The sequence below is a fragment of the Alosa alosa genome, chromosome 6 (assembly GCF_017589495.1).
Source record: "Alosa alosa isolate M-15738 ecotype Scorff River chromosome 6, AALO_Geno_1.1, whole genome shotgun sequence".
Classification (NCBI taxonomy): Eukaryota; Metazoa; Chordata; class Actinopteri; order Clupeiformes; family Clupeidae; genus Alosa; species Alosa alosa.
Genome location: NC_063194.1, coordinates 24470766 through 24487771, shown reverse-complemented (window position 1 = coordinate 24487771; position 17006 = coordinate 24470766). Strand labels below are relative to the sequence as shown.

The 17006-nt window shown below is 43.5% G+C and overlaps 2 protein-coding genes across 6 annotated transcripts in view; one reads left to right on the top strand and one right to left on the bottom strand.

Moving 5' to 3' along the window:
- Positions 1 to 2266, bottom strand: part of cavin1a (caveolae associated protein 1a) — a 22462-nt gene extending 20196 nt beyond the window's left edge. The window contains exon 1 of the mRNA XM_048247078.1: positions 1022 to 2266. Within this exon, the coding sequence (XP_048103035.1) occupies positions 1022 to 1759 (738 nt within the window). The 5' untranslated portion in view covers positions 1760 to 2266. The remainder of the gene's footprint in view (positions 1 to 1021) is intronic.
- A 3465-nt stretch (positions 2267 to 5731) lies between these two features.
- The window catches only part of atp6v0a1a (ATPase H+ transporting V0 subunit a1a), a 31909-nt gene continuing 20634 nt past the window's right edge, over positions 5732 to 17006 (top strand). For 3 of the 5 annotated variants that reach the window (XM_048245095.1, XM_048245094.1, XM_048245093.1), the window contains exons 1-9: positions 5732 to 5815; positions 7864 to 8048; positions 9633 to 9711; positions 9933 to 10030; positions 10170 to 10337; positions 12958 to 13040; positions 14690 to 14816; positions 15010 to 15092; positions 15545 to 15638. In XM_048245095.1, the coding sequence (XP_048101052.1) occupies positions 7932 to 8048; positions 9633 to 9711; positions 9933 to 10030; positions 10170 to 10337; positions 12958 to 13040; positions 14690 to 14816; positions 15010 to 15092; positions 15545 to 15638 (849 nt within the window). In that variant the 5' untranslated portion in view covers positions 5732 to 5815; positions 7864 to 7931. The remainder of the gene's footprint in view (positions 5816 to 7863; positions 8049 to 9632; positions 9712 to 9932; positions 10031 to 10169; positions 10338 to 12957; positions 13041 to 14689; positions 14817 to 15009; positions 15093 to 15544; positions 15639 to 17006) is intronic. The other 2 variants (XM_048245097.1, XM_048245096.1) reach the window with 1 other exon arrangement.

The window sequence follows — 17006 nt, the reverse complement described above, 5'->3', positions numbered from 1 at the left end:
GACTGACTCCCAGCCCACCACCCTTACAGTAACTATAGCTAATGAGAAAAAGGAGAGTCTGGATCCTGTCATGACTATGATGGTGACCGGCCTTCCTATAGGCACAAATGGTTCAAGTCATTACTTAAGAAATCCTCTACCACACTGCCACAAGCACAGCCTTTCAGCTCATTGCAAACTCATTATATTGCTTTGTGGCCAATTCATTGCAAGTCCTACAGTAATATACAGGTTTACACAGGTTTACAGGTTAGGCTTTAGCATGGGACACCTGTGAGAGATTACAAACACATTAGAGTCTGAAAGTTCACTTGGGAGTGAGAGACTTCTGATGGCGAGATGTTCCAAACGTTCTGGGGATGTCAGTGGAAGGTTTTGTTCGTTTTTGGCACAGGTATGCGACTTTCTAAAGTTGTATGAGGAATGCTGTGCCCGGCCCTGAGGTGGAATCTGTATGTACTTTAAACAGCATGGAGAAATCACACACTCAGCAAGTACTATGCATGGAACATGCATATGTGTGGATCTGCGCACAGTACACACGCACAGTACCCGCACAGATACTGTACACACAGTACACACACACAGAACCCACATAGATACACACAGTACACACACACAGAACCCACATAGAGACCCTCAGTACACACGCACAGTCCCCACACAGTACACACGCACAGTGCCCACACAGATACACACAGTACACACACAGAACCCACATAGATACACACAGTACACACGCACAGTCCCCACACAGTACACACACACAGTACCCACACAGACACACACAGGCGTATGGAACTGTAGGCACACTTCTGCAGAACTACACAGCCGTAAATGAATGACTCCTTTAAAGTACTTCAGGACATAAAAGAAACAGCGTTTCATTTAATGACATCAAATACACTTTTCATCTACTTATCCACACAGATACTTATGAACATGCATACAGATCAATACACACACACACACACACACACACACACAGACACACACACACACACACCCTGCTATGCCTTACCTGGTATATCATGACTTTGAAGTTCTTCCTACGGAGCAGCTCGTGCTCGTTGCTCTCCAGCTTCTTGATCTGGCCGGCCTGCCTCTCCAGCTCGCCGCGGACACTCTTCACGTTGGTGTTGACCTTGCGCAGCTTGTCCAGCATCTTGTTGACGGTGTTGCTGGTGCCGGTGTGGTTCTTGGCCAGCTTGGTGAGCTCGCCCTGAATGCAGCTCACGTTCTTCTCCATGCCCGTCTGACGGGCCTCCAGGGTCTCCTGCGTCTGCTGGATCTGGTCCACCACACCGATGATCTTGTCCAGCAGGGCCAGCACCATGATCCCGTTGTTGTCGGCCTCTTCGCCTTTGTCCTGGTCGCCGACCGAGCCCAGGGCCAGTTTCACCTCCACGGACGGGTCGTCCTCATCGCTGTCGCTGTCGGCGGGCACTGCGACGGCAGGCTTGGGACTGGCACTGGGCCCTTTCTTGACCGGCATGAAGGCGGGCTTTGCGGTGGGTTTCACGGCAGGTATAACCAGGGAGTCCCCTGATTCCTCCTCCTCCTCCTCCTCTTCATCTTCGTCACTGTCAGCGGGCACTGCAATGGCATGTGTGGTGGTGGTTGCGAAGGCAGCACTGGGCTTCTTCTTGACCGGCGTGATGGCGGGTTTCACCGCGGCTCTCACCAAGGGGACCTCCTCCTCCTCGTCGGAGGCCTCGGTGAGGGCAACGCGTTCCAGCTTCAGGCTCAGGTCAGCCATGGGCAGAGTGTCAAATGGGTGATCCTGTCGAATGCGTAGAAGACAAGCGCTCACTCGCCTGCTCACACACGCTCGAACGCCAACCAATACTTGCACTCACACAGCAAGCGTGTGTGAACAGTTGCGGTGAGTAAAAATAATGTCCTAAAAAAAGAGATGGTGGTGTGGGAGGGGGAGGTGGGGGTGAAAATCTGTCGTCCCACGAGCTGATCCCGATCAGATTCAGTTGTGTTGTTGTTGTCCCCCGTCGCTGTAGACAATGCCCAAAGTCCTCTTCGGTTGTGCCGATATGTCACTTGCCACTTGCCACTCTCCCCTCTTCGGCGTTCTACCTCTCCTGTTTGACGACCCCTCTCTCTCACACAAACTCACTTCTCCTCTCCCTCCCTCTCTCTATCTCTCTCTCTCTCCCTCTGTCTGTCCCAGGACACTGGCAGGCAATGGCAGGCAGGCGACTCACAGCCCCAATATGTGTGTGTGGGAGTGTGTGGGTGTGAAAGTGAGTGTGGTGTGTGTGTGTGTGTGTGTGCGTGCGTGCATGTGTGTGTGGGTGTGTTGGGGTGGGGGTGGTGGTGGGGGGGGTTGCATGTCTGTCTGAGCTCAGCTGCCAGAGCTGGGAGTAATGCCGGCCAGTCAGAATTTCCCTTTCCAGTCCCTTGTCCCACCCCCTCCCAAAAAAGCTCTCTCAGGTTCATCCCCTTCCTACTCTCCTGCACACACACACACACACACACACACACACACACACACACACACACACACACACATGCACACAAATTACATAAACACAAACAAAGTACATAAACAAAACACACATAAACAAAACACACACATATACATGCATGCACATACAGACACGCCTGCATGCACAGACACACACACACACACTCACACACACACACAAACGCATAGGCATGAAAATCCAAATAAGTTGTATCACATTCATGGATCTATTCATAGATCTTTTATTGGGATACACTGAGTGTATATGTATCTCCAGCAGATCAAAGTATCGCTATCAGTGTCAAGTCCAGAGAGAGAGAGAGTGGGAGAGAGAAATGAGATAGAGAGAGAGAGAGAGAGAGATAGAATATACAGACAGACAGACAGACAGAGACAAGTACAAGGTAATAGAGTCAGTGAAACAAATCCAAAAGTCAAGGAATGGGACCCACACTGTCCCACTGTATTAAATTAAATGTATTGGATTATAGGGCCATACTGAGCACAAACATAAGGAACTATCATTACTGTGACAAACTATCATTATCTACATCTGTCTTCAGTTAGCCTAGAAATCTAGACGCACCCTAGCGGCGGCAAATTAATTTGCTCAGCCTGTACGTCTAGTATCAAACCATAGGGATTTCTATTGGCTGACGCCGTGGACGTCATCCAATCACAGCGCTCTATTTTGTTAGAGAGTCTTAAAGGCCGGGCTTAACAGGATAACGACAGTTCTGTGACGGTGAACAACAAGGAAGGTGGCTATGGCTAACGAAGAGCGGTTGTTTGAATCGGCGTTGGCGTCAACTTTGGAGGAGTTGGACTTGTGCTTTTCTTTGAAAGTTGAGCAACACAATGCACTTAAGTCATTCCTTTCGAAGAAGGACATATTTGCCGTTTTTCCGACCGGATACGGATATGGTCGTAGCGCTGGCCTATTGCATGCCTAGGCAGTTTGAAAGATAATTCTCTGCCCGCCCCTTGGATTAAGCGAGGTGAATGGTTCGATTCCAGACTATACATTTCAACAACTTATATAGGATGGCCCGCCAGGCTAGTCTTCAGTTGTATAATGCTGCGGTTTGCAAGGCAGCCACTAGAGGGAGATGAGTTGCCCATAACTAACTCTCAGTTTTTTTTTTCTCAGACTTTTAATCAATGTCTTGCTTAGCTGATATTTGAGCTGAGCGGAAACAGCCCAAACAAATTACACCCCTATCCCCTATGCTCCTTAAGCAGTCTGCTGATTGGTTGAGATTGTTTACAGTCAATCCATGCCTATTTGTGAAACCCAAACTACAGTACGTATGAGGAAGTGCACACAACAACAATGGGCCATGAGGAGCAATTTGATGAATTTTACAAAAAGTGTACTGAATTAGAGTTGTGGACCCCCACCCTTATAAATCAACTGACATGAAAAACTTCTCTCTTAGCCCCATATGTTAGATGAATTAAGTCAGGAATACAGACCAGGGTAACAGAAATGTTAACCCTGAGCACTGGGTAACAGAAATGTTAACCCTGAGCACTGATTGAACAATGAGTCTTAACATGAGTTTGCCTGCCTAAACTACCACCTAACAAGAAAAATATGCACACAAACACACAAACGCGCGCACACACACACACACACACACACACACACACACACACACACACACACACACACACACACACACACACACACACACAGTTCAGTTCCAAATATACACTCTGTTTCATTACAGACTCTATGAGAAATTCCTCAGCCCATAACTGAAAAGTCTGAAATCTCACAATGAGCCCAGAGGCCTCACAAGAGCCTGTTGCTGTGGCTTAGGCTAATAGGGAAGTTATGTTTAGGGTGGGAGCCATGTAAAATATCTAGATTAATAATAACTCACATTCAATATGGAGTTATGTTTGATATAAAATTTAACTCAATGAAGAGTGTGATACTGATCGCCAGAACAAAGGAGGATATGAAGTGTGTCTATCCTTCTTTCTCGTTGGCAGGTGAACCACTAGAGGTTGTAAAGAAAGTTAAATATCTGGGACATGTGATAAGAGATGACCTCTGTGATGATGATGATGTGCAGCGTCAGTGTGGAAAACTGTATGGGCAGGCAAACATGCTGGCACGCAAATTCCACATGTGCACTCCTGATGTTAAAATCTCACTCTTCAAAACCTATTGCACTCCACTGTATACTGCCCACCTGTGGTGTAATTTTAGTGAGTCGAAAATGAAAAAACTTCATGTGGCTTATAATGATGCACTAAGAATTGTGTTTAAAATCCCTAGGTGGAGTAGTGCCAGTGAAATGTTTGTGTCTAACAATGTGCCCACTTTTAACGCTGTTTTAAGAAATTTTATGTATAGATTCATGTGCAGACTGACAGGGTCTAAGAATATGATTATTGTGTCCATAGCCGATGTCTCTAAGAGTGACCAGGTACACATCTTGTTTTTGGAAACATTGGACCCGAAGCCTGTATATGTTTTGTAAATGATGCCTCATCTGCATCATTCTTAAATGTTTTGTATTGTTTTACATTTATATATCTGTACTGTGTTGTCTCTATGGACCTTTGTGTCTTGAATAAAGTTGAAAGTAAAGTAAGTAAGTTAATCTCACAATCTCATTTTTGGTAAGGTATTGCTATTTGGAATGCTTTCAGGCTAGACTTATCAACTACAATGGCCTAGTCAGGTGTAGGCCTCAGCTAGAGGTAGCACTTGATGCTCTGTGCAACTGAAATGCTGAACTGATGTTTACACTGAACATTTCATGTATACAGTAGGCTACCGCTGTGAAAATGATTAATTGTGTTATATTTATAAGACAGAGTTGTCTTGAAACCTGCCAGTGCTGCAGAGCAAATTATGATACAACACAGGAAATGGCACAACCACATAACTTGCAATGTTCAGCATAGCCTAATATGGCTAAAAGGTGATGACTGCTGCTGATGACTCAGTGGCAGGGAAATCAATTAAAGGGGAAACCAGACCCACCATAATAAATAGCCTACTTAGTCTTAGTCCTAATAAATAGGCTAATTATGAAATGTAATATTCAGAAGAACCCAACCCACCCAAAAACCCTTCACCAAGAAAACGTAGGACGGCATAATAGGTCTAAAAAAAACATAATCCAGGTACAGTAGCCTAGGCCCAGTTATGAAACAGGTAGGACTGATCATGTGACTCATATGCTTTTGAGTGATTCCTGGTTCCGCGCCACCCTATTTCGTCACCACAAGCCGGTCAGCTGATAATACATGGAACGGGTTGAACACTGAGTTGACAGCCAGATAGCTACCGGAGGAGGACATCAATTTACGGTAAGATATGTGTGCCCACCTGATATACAATCAAATATTGAGACTTTTAAACTTACAAGAAGTGGTGTGACCAGTCTTACGTTGTTTTGGTTGAGTTTGTTACTTTGTACAACTTAGCTCTCTTCCCAACTTGTGTGTTTCATGTTGAAATGGTCATGTTAGCCAGATAGATAGCTCTCCTAGAACGGGTGGCTCATCCGTGCTAACGAACAAATGTTTTGCCCTGTTAAAGACATTTAACCTATTCTAACTTATTATGTTGCTCATGAAGTTACATGCCATAAGGTTGAATCCACAGGTTTCCATTTGTTGTTTAAAGTATCTGCGTGTCTTAATACCAACGTAGCTTTCCGGTTATTGTTTTTAGCTGCTTATCCAAATTACATGTAAGTTAGCAGGCTAAGTTAGCTAGTTAACGTTTGGGGTGTTAGCTCTATGTAGTTAATTATTATAGGCGTTAGGTCTTACTGTCAAATTAAGGCAGCTCGCCAGCAACGACTGGACTTTCTGGAAAAATATATTGCGTTTTCTGCTTCAAAGTCAACCTGAAGCGTTTGCTCGCCAAATTACTGTTACTGTACCGTGAGTTACAAGTTAGTTATATGACTAATTAGCAAGTTAATCGGATAACAGTGTAGTCCATCATACATCCTGACAAATGTTCTTTGTAAGCATATTGGGCGTTCGTAAAATAGCATGTTTAGGTGGTAACTCACGCACAGTAGTTGCTATTAACGTTAGCTAGCTTTCATCTTAAACTGACAGTCCAGCGCTGTCTGCTGTCCCTGTCTCGTCCTTGAGAGGTTATTAGACCATGGCCCTCTTGGCTCTCTTGGATGCTGAAATATTAACACACGTCTCCAATGACAGCTGTTGTTTTCGCGATTTCCTTTCAGTCCTGATGATTAATGCACTATATACTTCAAGGATAAAGCAACTGGTTAACCATCTGTTGTGTTTATTGTTGGCGGACACTCTCAGACATGGACATGTTTGTTACATGTTTGTAAACCAGGATATTTTCCTAATTTTTCACAACTGACTTGTTTGATATGGCACATTTGGAATTCCTCTTGCTAAGATTAAAGACTGGGATTCCCTCTGACCATAGGCTTTGCCTTGTACAACACATCACATGGTTCAGCTTAATCCATAATCCCCTACCCAATGTAAGACCTCTCTTCTTCGTCTTTCAGTTGACTGAAGACATCTCTTCTGTTCCTTGCACCCCCAGTCCTGTTCTGTTGTCATTAAATAATTATTAGGCATATCCAATTAAGACTTCCACACCTATAAAGTTGTCTCCTGCGGAGACTAAAGTGGAACATCGACCTCTGTGACATGTAGGAGTTTAGAGTTTTCAGAAAAGACTTATGTTTTCAAGCCTTCACGTCTTTGTTGATAAAGAATTTCATGGGCAGACACATTCAGTATTGCCTAGTCTCAAACACTCTATTGTATGTTTCCCAGACAACCGATGGAACAGGCTCCACTACCTCTATCACTGTCACATGTTTACTATGGGATGCAAAGGCACACTGAAGAGTTGAGATGATTCTATAGCGATTCATTGTTTGACCCTGATGTTCAGTGTGTTCGTGAATGCAGCGCAACAGCTTGCATACTTTCTCATGTCTGTGTAAATTGACTGTGCAAACTGTGGCATGCCTCCGCATGAGTGTAAAAATTAGAGGTTCTGGGCTAACAGAGGAGGGGGAGAGAGGGATTGGAGCTGGGCTGACCGCTGAAGTTTTTCTCTCAGCTGACTAATGCAGGTGAAAAGGGCATAGGACGACCACAGTAGTGTAGAATGATGGAGGGAAGGAATTCAATGGCCAACACAAATAACAATTCAGACAGAGCAGCCACATTTTTCTCCTGAAATGGTGTTTTTTAATGCTTTGTGATTTTAGAGACCTTGGAGAGGAAACCATTTTGGAAAAGCACGCACTGCATCTTTATCTCAAGAAGGGTGAAGCTATTTTGGTGCACAGTGTCTGTATTTGTTTTTCTATGCTGGAGTAATCGTGTGTCTCCTGTTCCCCCAGCCTCTGGCAGCAGAGTTGATTTCGTTGAGGGTTTTGCGGGGGGACTAGCCAGAGAGAGTTGTGCAGCCATGGGGGAGCTGTTCCGCAGCGAGGAGATGACGCTGGCCCAGCTCTTTCTCCAGTCCGAGTCGGCCTACTGCTGCGTCAGTGAGCTGGGCGAGATCGGCATGGTCCAGTTCAGAGACGTGAGTAGCACACGGCCATGCAACCTCTCATCCTCGCAGAGTCTTTTCTCTCTCGGTCACTCCCTGTCCCCCCTCCTCTCTCTCTCTCTGTAACACACACACACACACACACACACACACACACACACACAAATACACACACACTGTGATATTCACACAATACTGTTCCCTCTTTGTCTGTGTTGATCTCTGTTTATGGGAAATGTCATCTAACTGGGAGGATAATACCTAAGCCATGACCAAATGGGGAAAATGAATAATTTATGTAGCAAGAGACATGGATGGGAGCATGGATAGACAATGGAGTTGTGTGTGCTGAATTGAATGCATTGAGATTTGAGTATGGTTGAGTATTTACTAGGGGTGTGAATCTCTCATGTAAAAGACGATACGATTCGCATCTAGATGCATGGGCACGATTCGATACAAGAAAAGATACATGTTTATAAAAAACGATTCAGTACGATTCGATGCGATTCGATGCAATTCGATGCAGTTCAAGAATGGAAAGCATTCTGAAAGATTTTTTATAATTTGCTCAAGGTGCACATTCATTTTATATTATCAATTATCATGGTTGTCAATTAGGCAACAAAATGTGTGAATATGATTATCTAAACTGAGGTTTGTTTCATATACTGTATTGAAAAGAAAAAAGAATAGTCTACATTTCAGTCAAACACAGCAGCCAAATACAACATTAAAATACATTTTTATAGACTTTACAGATTTTATAGTTATATCTGATTGTTTTCATGGAGCTGTAGCCTTGTTGAGGTAAGACAATACCGAAATAAAATAAAACAGTGCTTAAGACACTCTTGGCCTTTTCTCATATAGGCCTAGCCTACCCTACAAGAATAAAATAGGCCTACAAATCAATGAACTCTCAGGGCTTATTTTGTTCCAACAGTAGACCTAATGCAGAAACCTAAAATGCCTCAAGTCTGAGTGAATATGAACAAAATCATTGGCTAATAATTTATGCATCGTTTTAGCAGCAAGGGCCAAATTATTATTTAACATTAAGGAAATCCCTTCATCAAAGGTAAGGCTACTCTACAGACTATCGTTGCTGTTTAGGAATGCGATTTTGAATTTAGGATTTCGAAAAACAAAAGCCGACCAAGTGCAAGTTTTCACATGCTTAAGTTGCAATAGATGTATGGGTAATGAGGTCATTTGACAACTTTGGGCAATGAATGTAACCAAAAACGAACTGCATTACCCACAATTCCGTGCCACGTATAGTTTTAAAACCAGAAGTGGGGTGAACGCGGTGCTTGGAACGTAAATAAGCGTCTGAGCGAGCAGAAAAGGTTGTGCACCAATTCATAACAAGTAAATCGATATAACGACCGGTTCATTTCAGTTTTTTTCCGATACGGGGCTTCACGTATCGATGTAGCCGTATCTTACACGTTAAAAACGGATACCGATACGTATCGGTTAATCTTTACACCCCTAGTATTTACGCAAACACACACAAGGTTTTTAGGAGATCATGAGGATGGCATAGGGTTTGTTGCTCAGGTGTCTTGGGGTGCTGACTGCCTTGTGCTTATCTTGTGCTTATCTTCATAGCTGAATCCAGACGTGAACGTGTTCCAGAGGAAGTTTGTGAACGAGGTGCGTCGCTGTGAGGAGATGGACCGTAAACTGAGTAAGGATCGTTCTGTGCTCTCCCTCATAACAGCCCAGTTCCTCTTTGGCCCCTTTTTGGTTATTATTTGCCTCCCTCTCACTCTCTTACTTACACACACACACACACACACACACACACACACACACACACACACACACACACACACACACACACACACACACACACACACACACACACTCATACACACAAATAAACATCAATTTCCTGTTTTGTGTCAGGGTTCGTGGAAAAGGAGATAAAGAGAGCCAACATCCCCATTGTTGACACAGGAGAGAACCCAGAGGTTCCTTTCCCCAGAGACATGATTGACCTGGAGGTAAAGGCCATCCAGCCTTTCAAATCGATAGCCTTCGATTAATCAGCCTTTCAAATCATCAATACATTTTAGGCGAGCAGAGCCTTTGTTTGACATTTCCTCTCTAATGACCTTTTGACCTCTGTGCTATCTTGTCAAGGCCACCTTTGAGAAGCTGGAGAATGAGCTGAAGGAGATCAACACCAACCAGGAGGCGCTGAAGAAGAACTTTCTGGAGCTCACCGAGCTCAAGCACATCTTGAGGCGCACCCAGCAGTTCTTCGATGAGGTCAGGACTGGCAGTGCAAGTGCAAGTGCAAGTGGAAGAGTATGTGTTGTCGCTGACTGTGAGACTTTTCCTGCATGCCGGCTTGTCTGGGGAAAGATAACCCGTAATTTGCTGCATTGCTGCATTACAACATAAGGGATGTTAGAGGACAATGGGAGGATGTATTACCCGACATATATTGGTGTCACACACACACACACACACACACACACACACACACACACACACAGCTCTCTCAGCTCAGCAGTCACAGCTTAGTTATGCCTCTTCCCTCTACTTCCTCTGGGCTGGTAATTTCCAGCTTATGCCCTTTCCAGTTCTACAGGTTTCCATCTCTCTGTTTGGTTATACAGCTCGTCACAATAATAGGTGTCTGCACCTTGTGATTCCTTTTGTTTTTCCAGCCAATCCCCACTGGGCTTGTTTTGTTTTCCTTCACCAGGCCCAGCCTTCTCTCGCTCATGTCCATGTGATTGGACCTGAAGGTGTTATTGCACCTTTTACAAGCGCTCACGAGGTGTAATGAGGGTAGAGAATTCTAGATAACTACTCTCTCCCATGGACAATCATTGACCACTTGCTACACGGATGGGATTTCTCTACCCTCACTGTGCCACATCAGAGACGGTCCTGTTAAACATTCACCTTAATGGTATTCTGTTGTCTTCTCCCATCTGCCCCATACTGATCAGTCATTTGTCTCTCATTCCACACTATAACACACAACTAAATGTGTACATGTACTCAGAGGTGGAAAGTAACGAAATACATTTACTCACGTTACTGTATTGAGTAGTTTTTCTGTGTATTTTGTATTTTTTAAATAGTTTATAAAATCGGTATTTTAAATTTTACTTGATTACTTTTTGAGTGAAGTATTGTACTTCGCTACATCAAAAATCCCATCCGTTACTTGAGTAAAAAAAAAAGTTAAGACTAACGAAAACAGAAAGGGAGAGAAAAAAAATTGCGCCCTAAACCACTATCCTAGTGATGATGATCAGCATGTAGCCTACAACAGGACATGAATCAAGCTGACGCCATGCAGTCTTTCTGAAAGTGATGGAGATGGAGCTGGATCACGAGATGCATCAGATTAGCCTAACCTATGAAAGTGTATTTTCCGCTATTCCAATGGGTTGTCTCAGTTCGTTTTAGCACCAATGATTGCGGAGATATTCAAACCAGAACAACCAGTTTTACCAGAGACTTTCTAATGAGGAGATACAGCACTCAAAAAATCCTCCATAGTAATGCATTGGGTTAGTTTGTAACGCCAATATGGCAGTTGTCTACACATATCACAACCCTTCCGCGGCAAAACGTTGACATGTGAATACATTGAGCCAATCATGTGGTGTGTTGTAAAATACATTGAGCCAATCATGTGGTGTGCTGTGAAAACATCGTGCCAATCATCTGTTGTGATCTCACTGCTGGATTACTGTTAACTGCAAAGCGAACCAAGGATGAGTGCAACTAACTTTGAAAATCAACTACTGCTCAAACTTAAAGGAGAACTCCGGTGATTTTTCACATAGATCTCCATTTCTCAACATCCTTATCAGGCAAGTACCTCCACTCGGCGGCCATATTGCAACACTTTTTGGGCACTTATCGTGCATCCATTTCGGCAGAAATGCGTGTGCGTAAGGCTTCACGACACCAATCTTGCTCCAGCAGCGAGATCACAACAGATGATTGGCACGATGTCTTCACAGCACACCACATGATTGGCTCAATGTATTTTACAACACACCACATGATTGGCTCAATGTATTGGCGTTGCAAACTAACCCAATGCATTACTATGGAAGGATTTTTTGAGTGCTGTATCTCCTCATTAGAAAGTCTCTGGTAAAACTGGTTGTTATGGTACCCCAAAAAAAAAAAAACTAAAAAAAAGTAACTTTTTACTTAAAGTACATTTTAAATGAACAACTTGTAACTTAACTTGTACTTGAGTAATATTTCATCAAGGTATTGGTACTTTTACTTGAGTACAATATTTTCATACTTTTTCCACCTCTGCATGTACTCCTATTTTAGTGTTCTTCAGAGATGCATGTGCTCACATGCTAACCATGTGGCATAACATTTAACAGTGGGCTGATTCATGCATGTAAGGAGTCATACGTTTCATTCTCCATGATGACCGTCCCAATTATGATCCCCAAGACCTCAAGACCAGTGGCATGACTTGGTTTAAAGGCCTGTCCTCACTGCCTATAATAACTATAAAAACTATAACTGTATAGCTAAAAACGGTCATTACTGTTTAGCTCATAAGAATCCCAATGTTCACACTGCACACTATAATGATAAGACATAAAAAAAATATCATTGGGCTACACTTGAATAACCAATAGAAACCAATCAGCCTATCAGAATCCACACGCTAATGCATGAATGAGGCTTTACTTATTGTTGGTCAGTGTGGCCGTTCATATCACTATAGATACAGTTGTTATTATAGTTATTATCGTTATTGTTGGCAGTGTGGTCGAATATTTTGTCTCTTAATTCATGCAACTCCCTGATTGCCTTACATGTATCTCAGAGAGGTCTCATGGGGCAGGATGGGTTAAGGAGCAGAGGTGTCTGTAAGGACTCAGCGCATTTCTCATGGTGTTCTCTGCTTTTTCCTGCTCTCTCTCAGATGGAGGACCCGGCACTGATGGAAGAGTCCTCCACCCTGCTGGACCCCAGTGAGGTGGGCCGGGGAGCTCCGCTAAGGCTGGGGTACGTGTCCACGCTGACACGGCTGGAGTTAAAGGCACAATAAGCAATTATAAACAATAAGCTGGATACATTCAGATAGTATTAGCATAGTCAAAAATGGAAGTCTGAAAATATATTCAGGGTACCATTGAAACCAGTGTTGTGCCTGAACGCGTTCATTGAACGACAGTATTCATATTTTGGGCGAACGTGAACTGAACGTACTGTATTACTGCCTGCTCAACGTTACTGTGAACTTGTTCATTCTGGTGTCTGTGACTGGCACGCTCTATCAGTTTAACTTCGTTCAATAGGGTGCCAGATTTCTATAGAGCCGGGCGAAAACCCAGCTAAAACACACCGTAAACAAGTCTTAATATGTAGCGGAAAAAACACCCAATCTGGCAACACCAGCCGCCAGTGTTGCATTGCTGCATGCGTAATTAAAACAAAAGGCAGCATGACGGCAGCATGTAGGCGACAAAGCGGCAAGGAGGCGTCGTATGATCATTTAAACCAGTTTTATGACAAGGTTGTTGAGGATGGGAAAAATCTTACATTTCTGTGCAAACATTGCTCGCCGGCTTTTGAAATGAAAATCTGCACTTCAGTCCAATCCACAGCAAACCTGAAACGGCACATTGAACTGAAGCACTTGGCTAGCCTTACAAGGTACAGTGGCAAGAAAAAGTATGTGAACCCATGCTAAAGTTGACTAAAAAGAGGAATAAAAAACATAATCTTTATATTACATAAAAACATAACCTTCGTTAAAAAAATGAGGGAAAATCCAACCTTTACGGACACCAATTTTCTTTGTGAATAAATAATGTATCGTAATTTAAATAAATTGGCCTTAATGTTCTTCCTTAAAATATAGAGGGCATAAGTATACACACCCCTATGTTAAATTCCCATAGAGGCAGGCAGGATTTTTATTTGTAAAGGCCAGTTATTTCATGGATCCAGGATACTATACATCTTGATAAAGTTCCCTTGGCCTTTGGAATTAAAATAGCCCCACATTATCACATACTGTACCCTTCACCATACCTAGAGATTGGCATGGCTTACTTTCCATAAGATCATCTCTCAATACAAATCAAACCAGCTATTAGGCTAACTGAAATAAAACCATGCCAATCTCTAGGTATGGTGACTTACTGGTCATGCTTTCGTGGGAAAATTCCTTTCAGACCTGAAAATGTCTAGAAAGGATACAGTATGTTTGTATGTTCTAGCAGTCAGTATAACAAGAAGTTGTTAATTTAAGCCAAGAAATCAGTCAGAACATGCAGAATATGTCTGTATACATGGGTTTTGTTTGGCCTCTGTTGTCTTTTGTTTGTTTACTTCCAGAGGCAAGTTAAGAAACAGGAAAACTATTTTGTGATCATTCAGATATGTAGGCGTAGAGAGCATTCTTTTGTGAGGTTGTTTATCTCAATGTTCTAGTCATGGAATGCTCTCACAAAACGGGATTCCTGAGCTTTCTGTCACAGTTTCCGTTCTTTTTAGTTTTATTCTGTGAAAATGATTTGACTAAATCAGGATTTCTAGTGAAGGCTAAGCAGGATTGACAGTACAAGTGATCGTTTGGGGAGTTGTAATGAAATGAATATGAGGCAGATGGTCTCCTGTCACACAAAACTGACTTTCTCTCTCTGAAGGTTTGTTGCTGGGGTGATCGGCAGAGAGCGAATTCCTACTTTCGAGAGAATGCTCTGGCGGGTTTGCCGTGGCAACGTCTTCCTTCGGCAGGCCGACATTGAGGACCCTCTTGAGGACCCAACTACAGTGAGTTGTCTGACCAATTGCCCGAGCAAAAATAGAAGTCACACCGACATAGTGACAGCTCTTTAAGTTAATGACTTATTGCTATCCTTCAGGGAGAGTAGAATTACAGGTAAATCCCTTGTCAGTGTGTCTCCATGTTGCATGTTGCCTGTCGAGTCATGTGTGTTTTGTATTTCTTTTTCCTTCTCTCCAGGGCGATCAGGTGCACAAGTCGGTCTTCATCATCTTTTTCCAGGGTGACCAGCTGAAGAACAGAGTGAAGAAGATCTGTGAGGGGTGAGCGAGCTTCCCTGCATCCAGACTAGAAATCCAGCTTCAGAACATTGTGTTTTCTTGTTTTGGTTATTTCTACCTTTAGTTGCCATGCATATTAAACATTATCTTAACATATATATTTGTCTAGACAATAGTTGTTAACAGATCTGACATATCAAGGATAGACATTATTTGTGTGAATAAATGCATAGCTGCCTGTAATAAACACGTCACTGGTTTATATTGACACCAGCAGAGCTTTTGAGTGAGTGCCTGGAGCTTATCAGCTGGTATTCTACCAACATTAACAAGGTCACAAGGTTACCTCCTGGAGTTTTGCTGTACCGGACTTGCTGTTCTGGATATAGCTTTGGCCAAGTATATGTCTCCCGAGAGGTGACAGAACTTCAAAGTTTGCCCCGCATAAACGAAGAACTAAGCAGAAGTGGCTCATGGGCCATGTTCTCCCACAGGTTCCGAGCGTCCCTGTACCCCTGTCCCGAGACCCCACAGGAGAGGAAAGAAATGGCTGGCGGGGTCCACACCCGCATCGATGACCTGCAGATGGTAAGACTCCATGCCCTCCAGCACTCTGGTGTCACTTGCCACTGCTTTGACCACACACTAGCCAGGCTCAAGGGGAGCCCTTGGTATAGAAAAAAACTCAACTTATGCATTGCATTACTATATTGTGCATTGCATTGCTATATTGTGTGTTTCAGACACATAATGATTTCAAACAGATATCATTATTACTTCCAGGAAATAATATTTTTAAAAGTTGTTGTGTCCCTTAAGGAGTTCACAACACAACATTGTATGAATGGGTATGTATGTGTATTTGTCATCTTCTGCAGTATGTGCATATAATGTTGTTGTAATGCTGAGATGAAAGCAGAGGTACTGGTTAATACTGTGCTGCTTAATAGTACCTGCAGTCAAATCTGCTCTCCCATCTTCTCTCCTATCAGCTCATTATTCCACTTGTGTGTGTGTGCCCATTGTCCTATTATTGACTCTGCCATCTATGTATTTGTCCAGCTATTTGTGCCACATGTGTGTGTGTGTGTGTGTGTGTGTGTGTGTGTGTGTGTGTGTGTGTGTGTGTGTGTGTGTGTGTGTGTGTGTGTGTGTGTGTGTGTGTGTGTGTGTGTGTGTGTGTGTGTGTGTGTGTGTGTGTGTGTGTGTGTGCACGTGTTCTTATGTACTTGGTGTATTTTTCATCCTTTGTCCCAGTGTGTACTCAGCTGCCGGCCCTTTGGACAGTGTAGACGGGGTGATGTCAGGGCTGGTTCTGCTCCACTCTCTCTCTCTGTCCCAGTGGAGCACTCTGTGTCTGTCCTGTAGAGCTTCAGGCGTCAGGCCCGTGTGTGTGTCTGACCCTGCCTCAGATGAGGCCAGTGTTCTCTAGGGTGCGCTCAGGTTATGCGTAAGTAACTGGCCCCAGGTTGTTGATGCAGTACTGTTTTGGTCAGGTTGTAGTGAACAGTACAGTATTTCAATTAGTACTTTTTGGAGAGCTGCTTTTTCTGTGTGTTTCTTACACAGAAAGTGGTATATAAAGTAAAGTAACCTTAATTACCAGTTAGTTATTCATGTAGATTGTTAGTAATCATTTATGACATATTGCACATAGCTGCAAACAGTTTTTCATTTCTGCCAACTGTAACGGTGGCCATTTATCACCAAGCAGTGGCATTTTGGGTGTGGTGTGGGAGGGGTCAGTTGGCACTGGTGCCTGTCAGTCCTGGCATTTGCCACACTAAAGCCAGAGGGGGATAAGTGAATGAACACATGGACACATACACACTCACTGGAGGAGGAGGAGGAATGCATTGTTTTAGGATCAGCCTATCAAAGGAAGAGGCGCTAAGCAAAATGGTTTGAATGGCATTGTTGACCTCCAATGAGGATTGGGGCAGGGAGCTATTACAG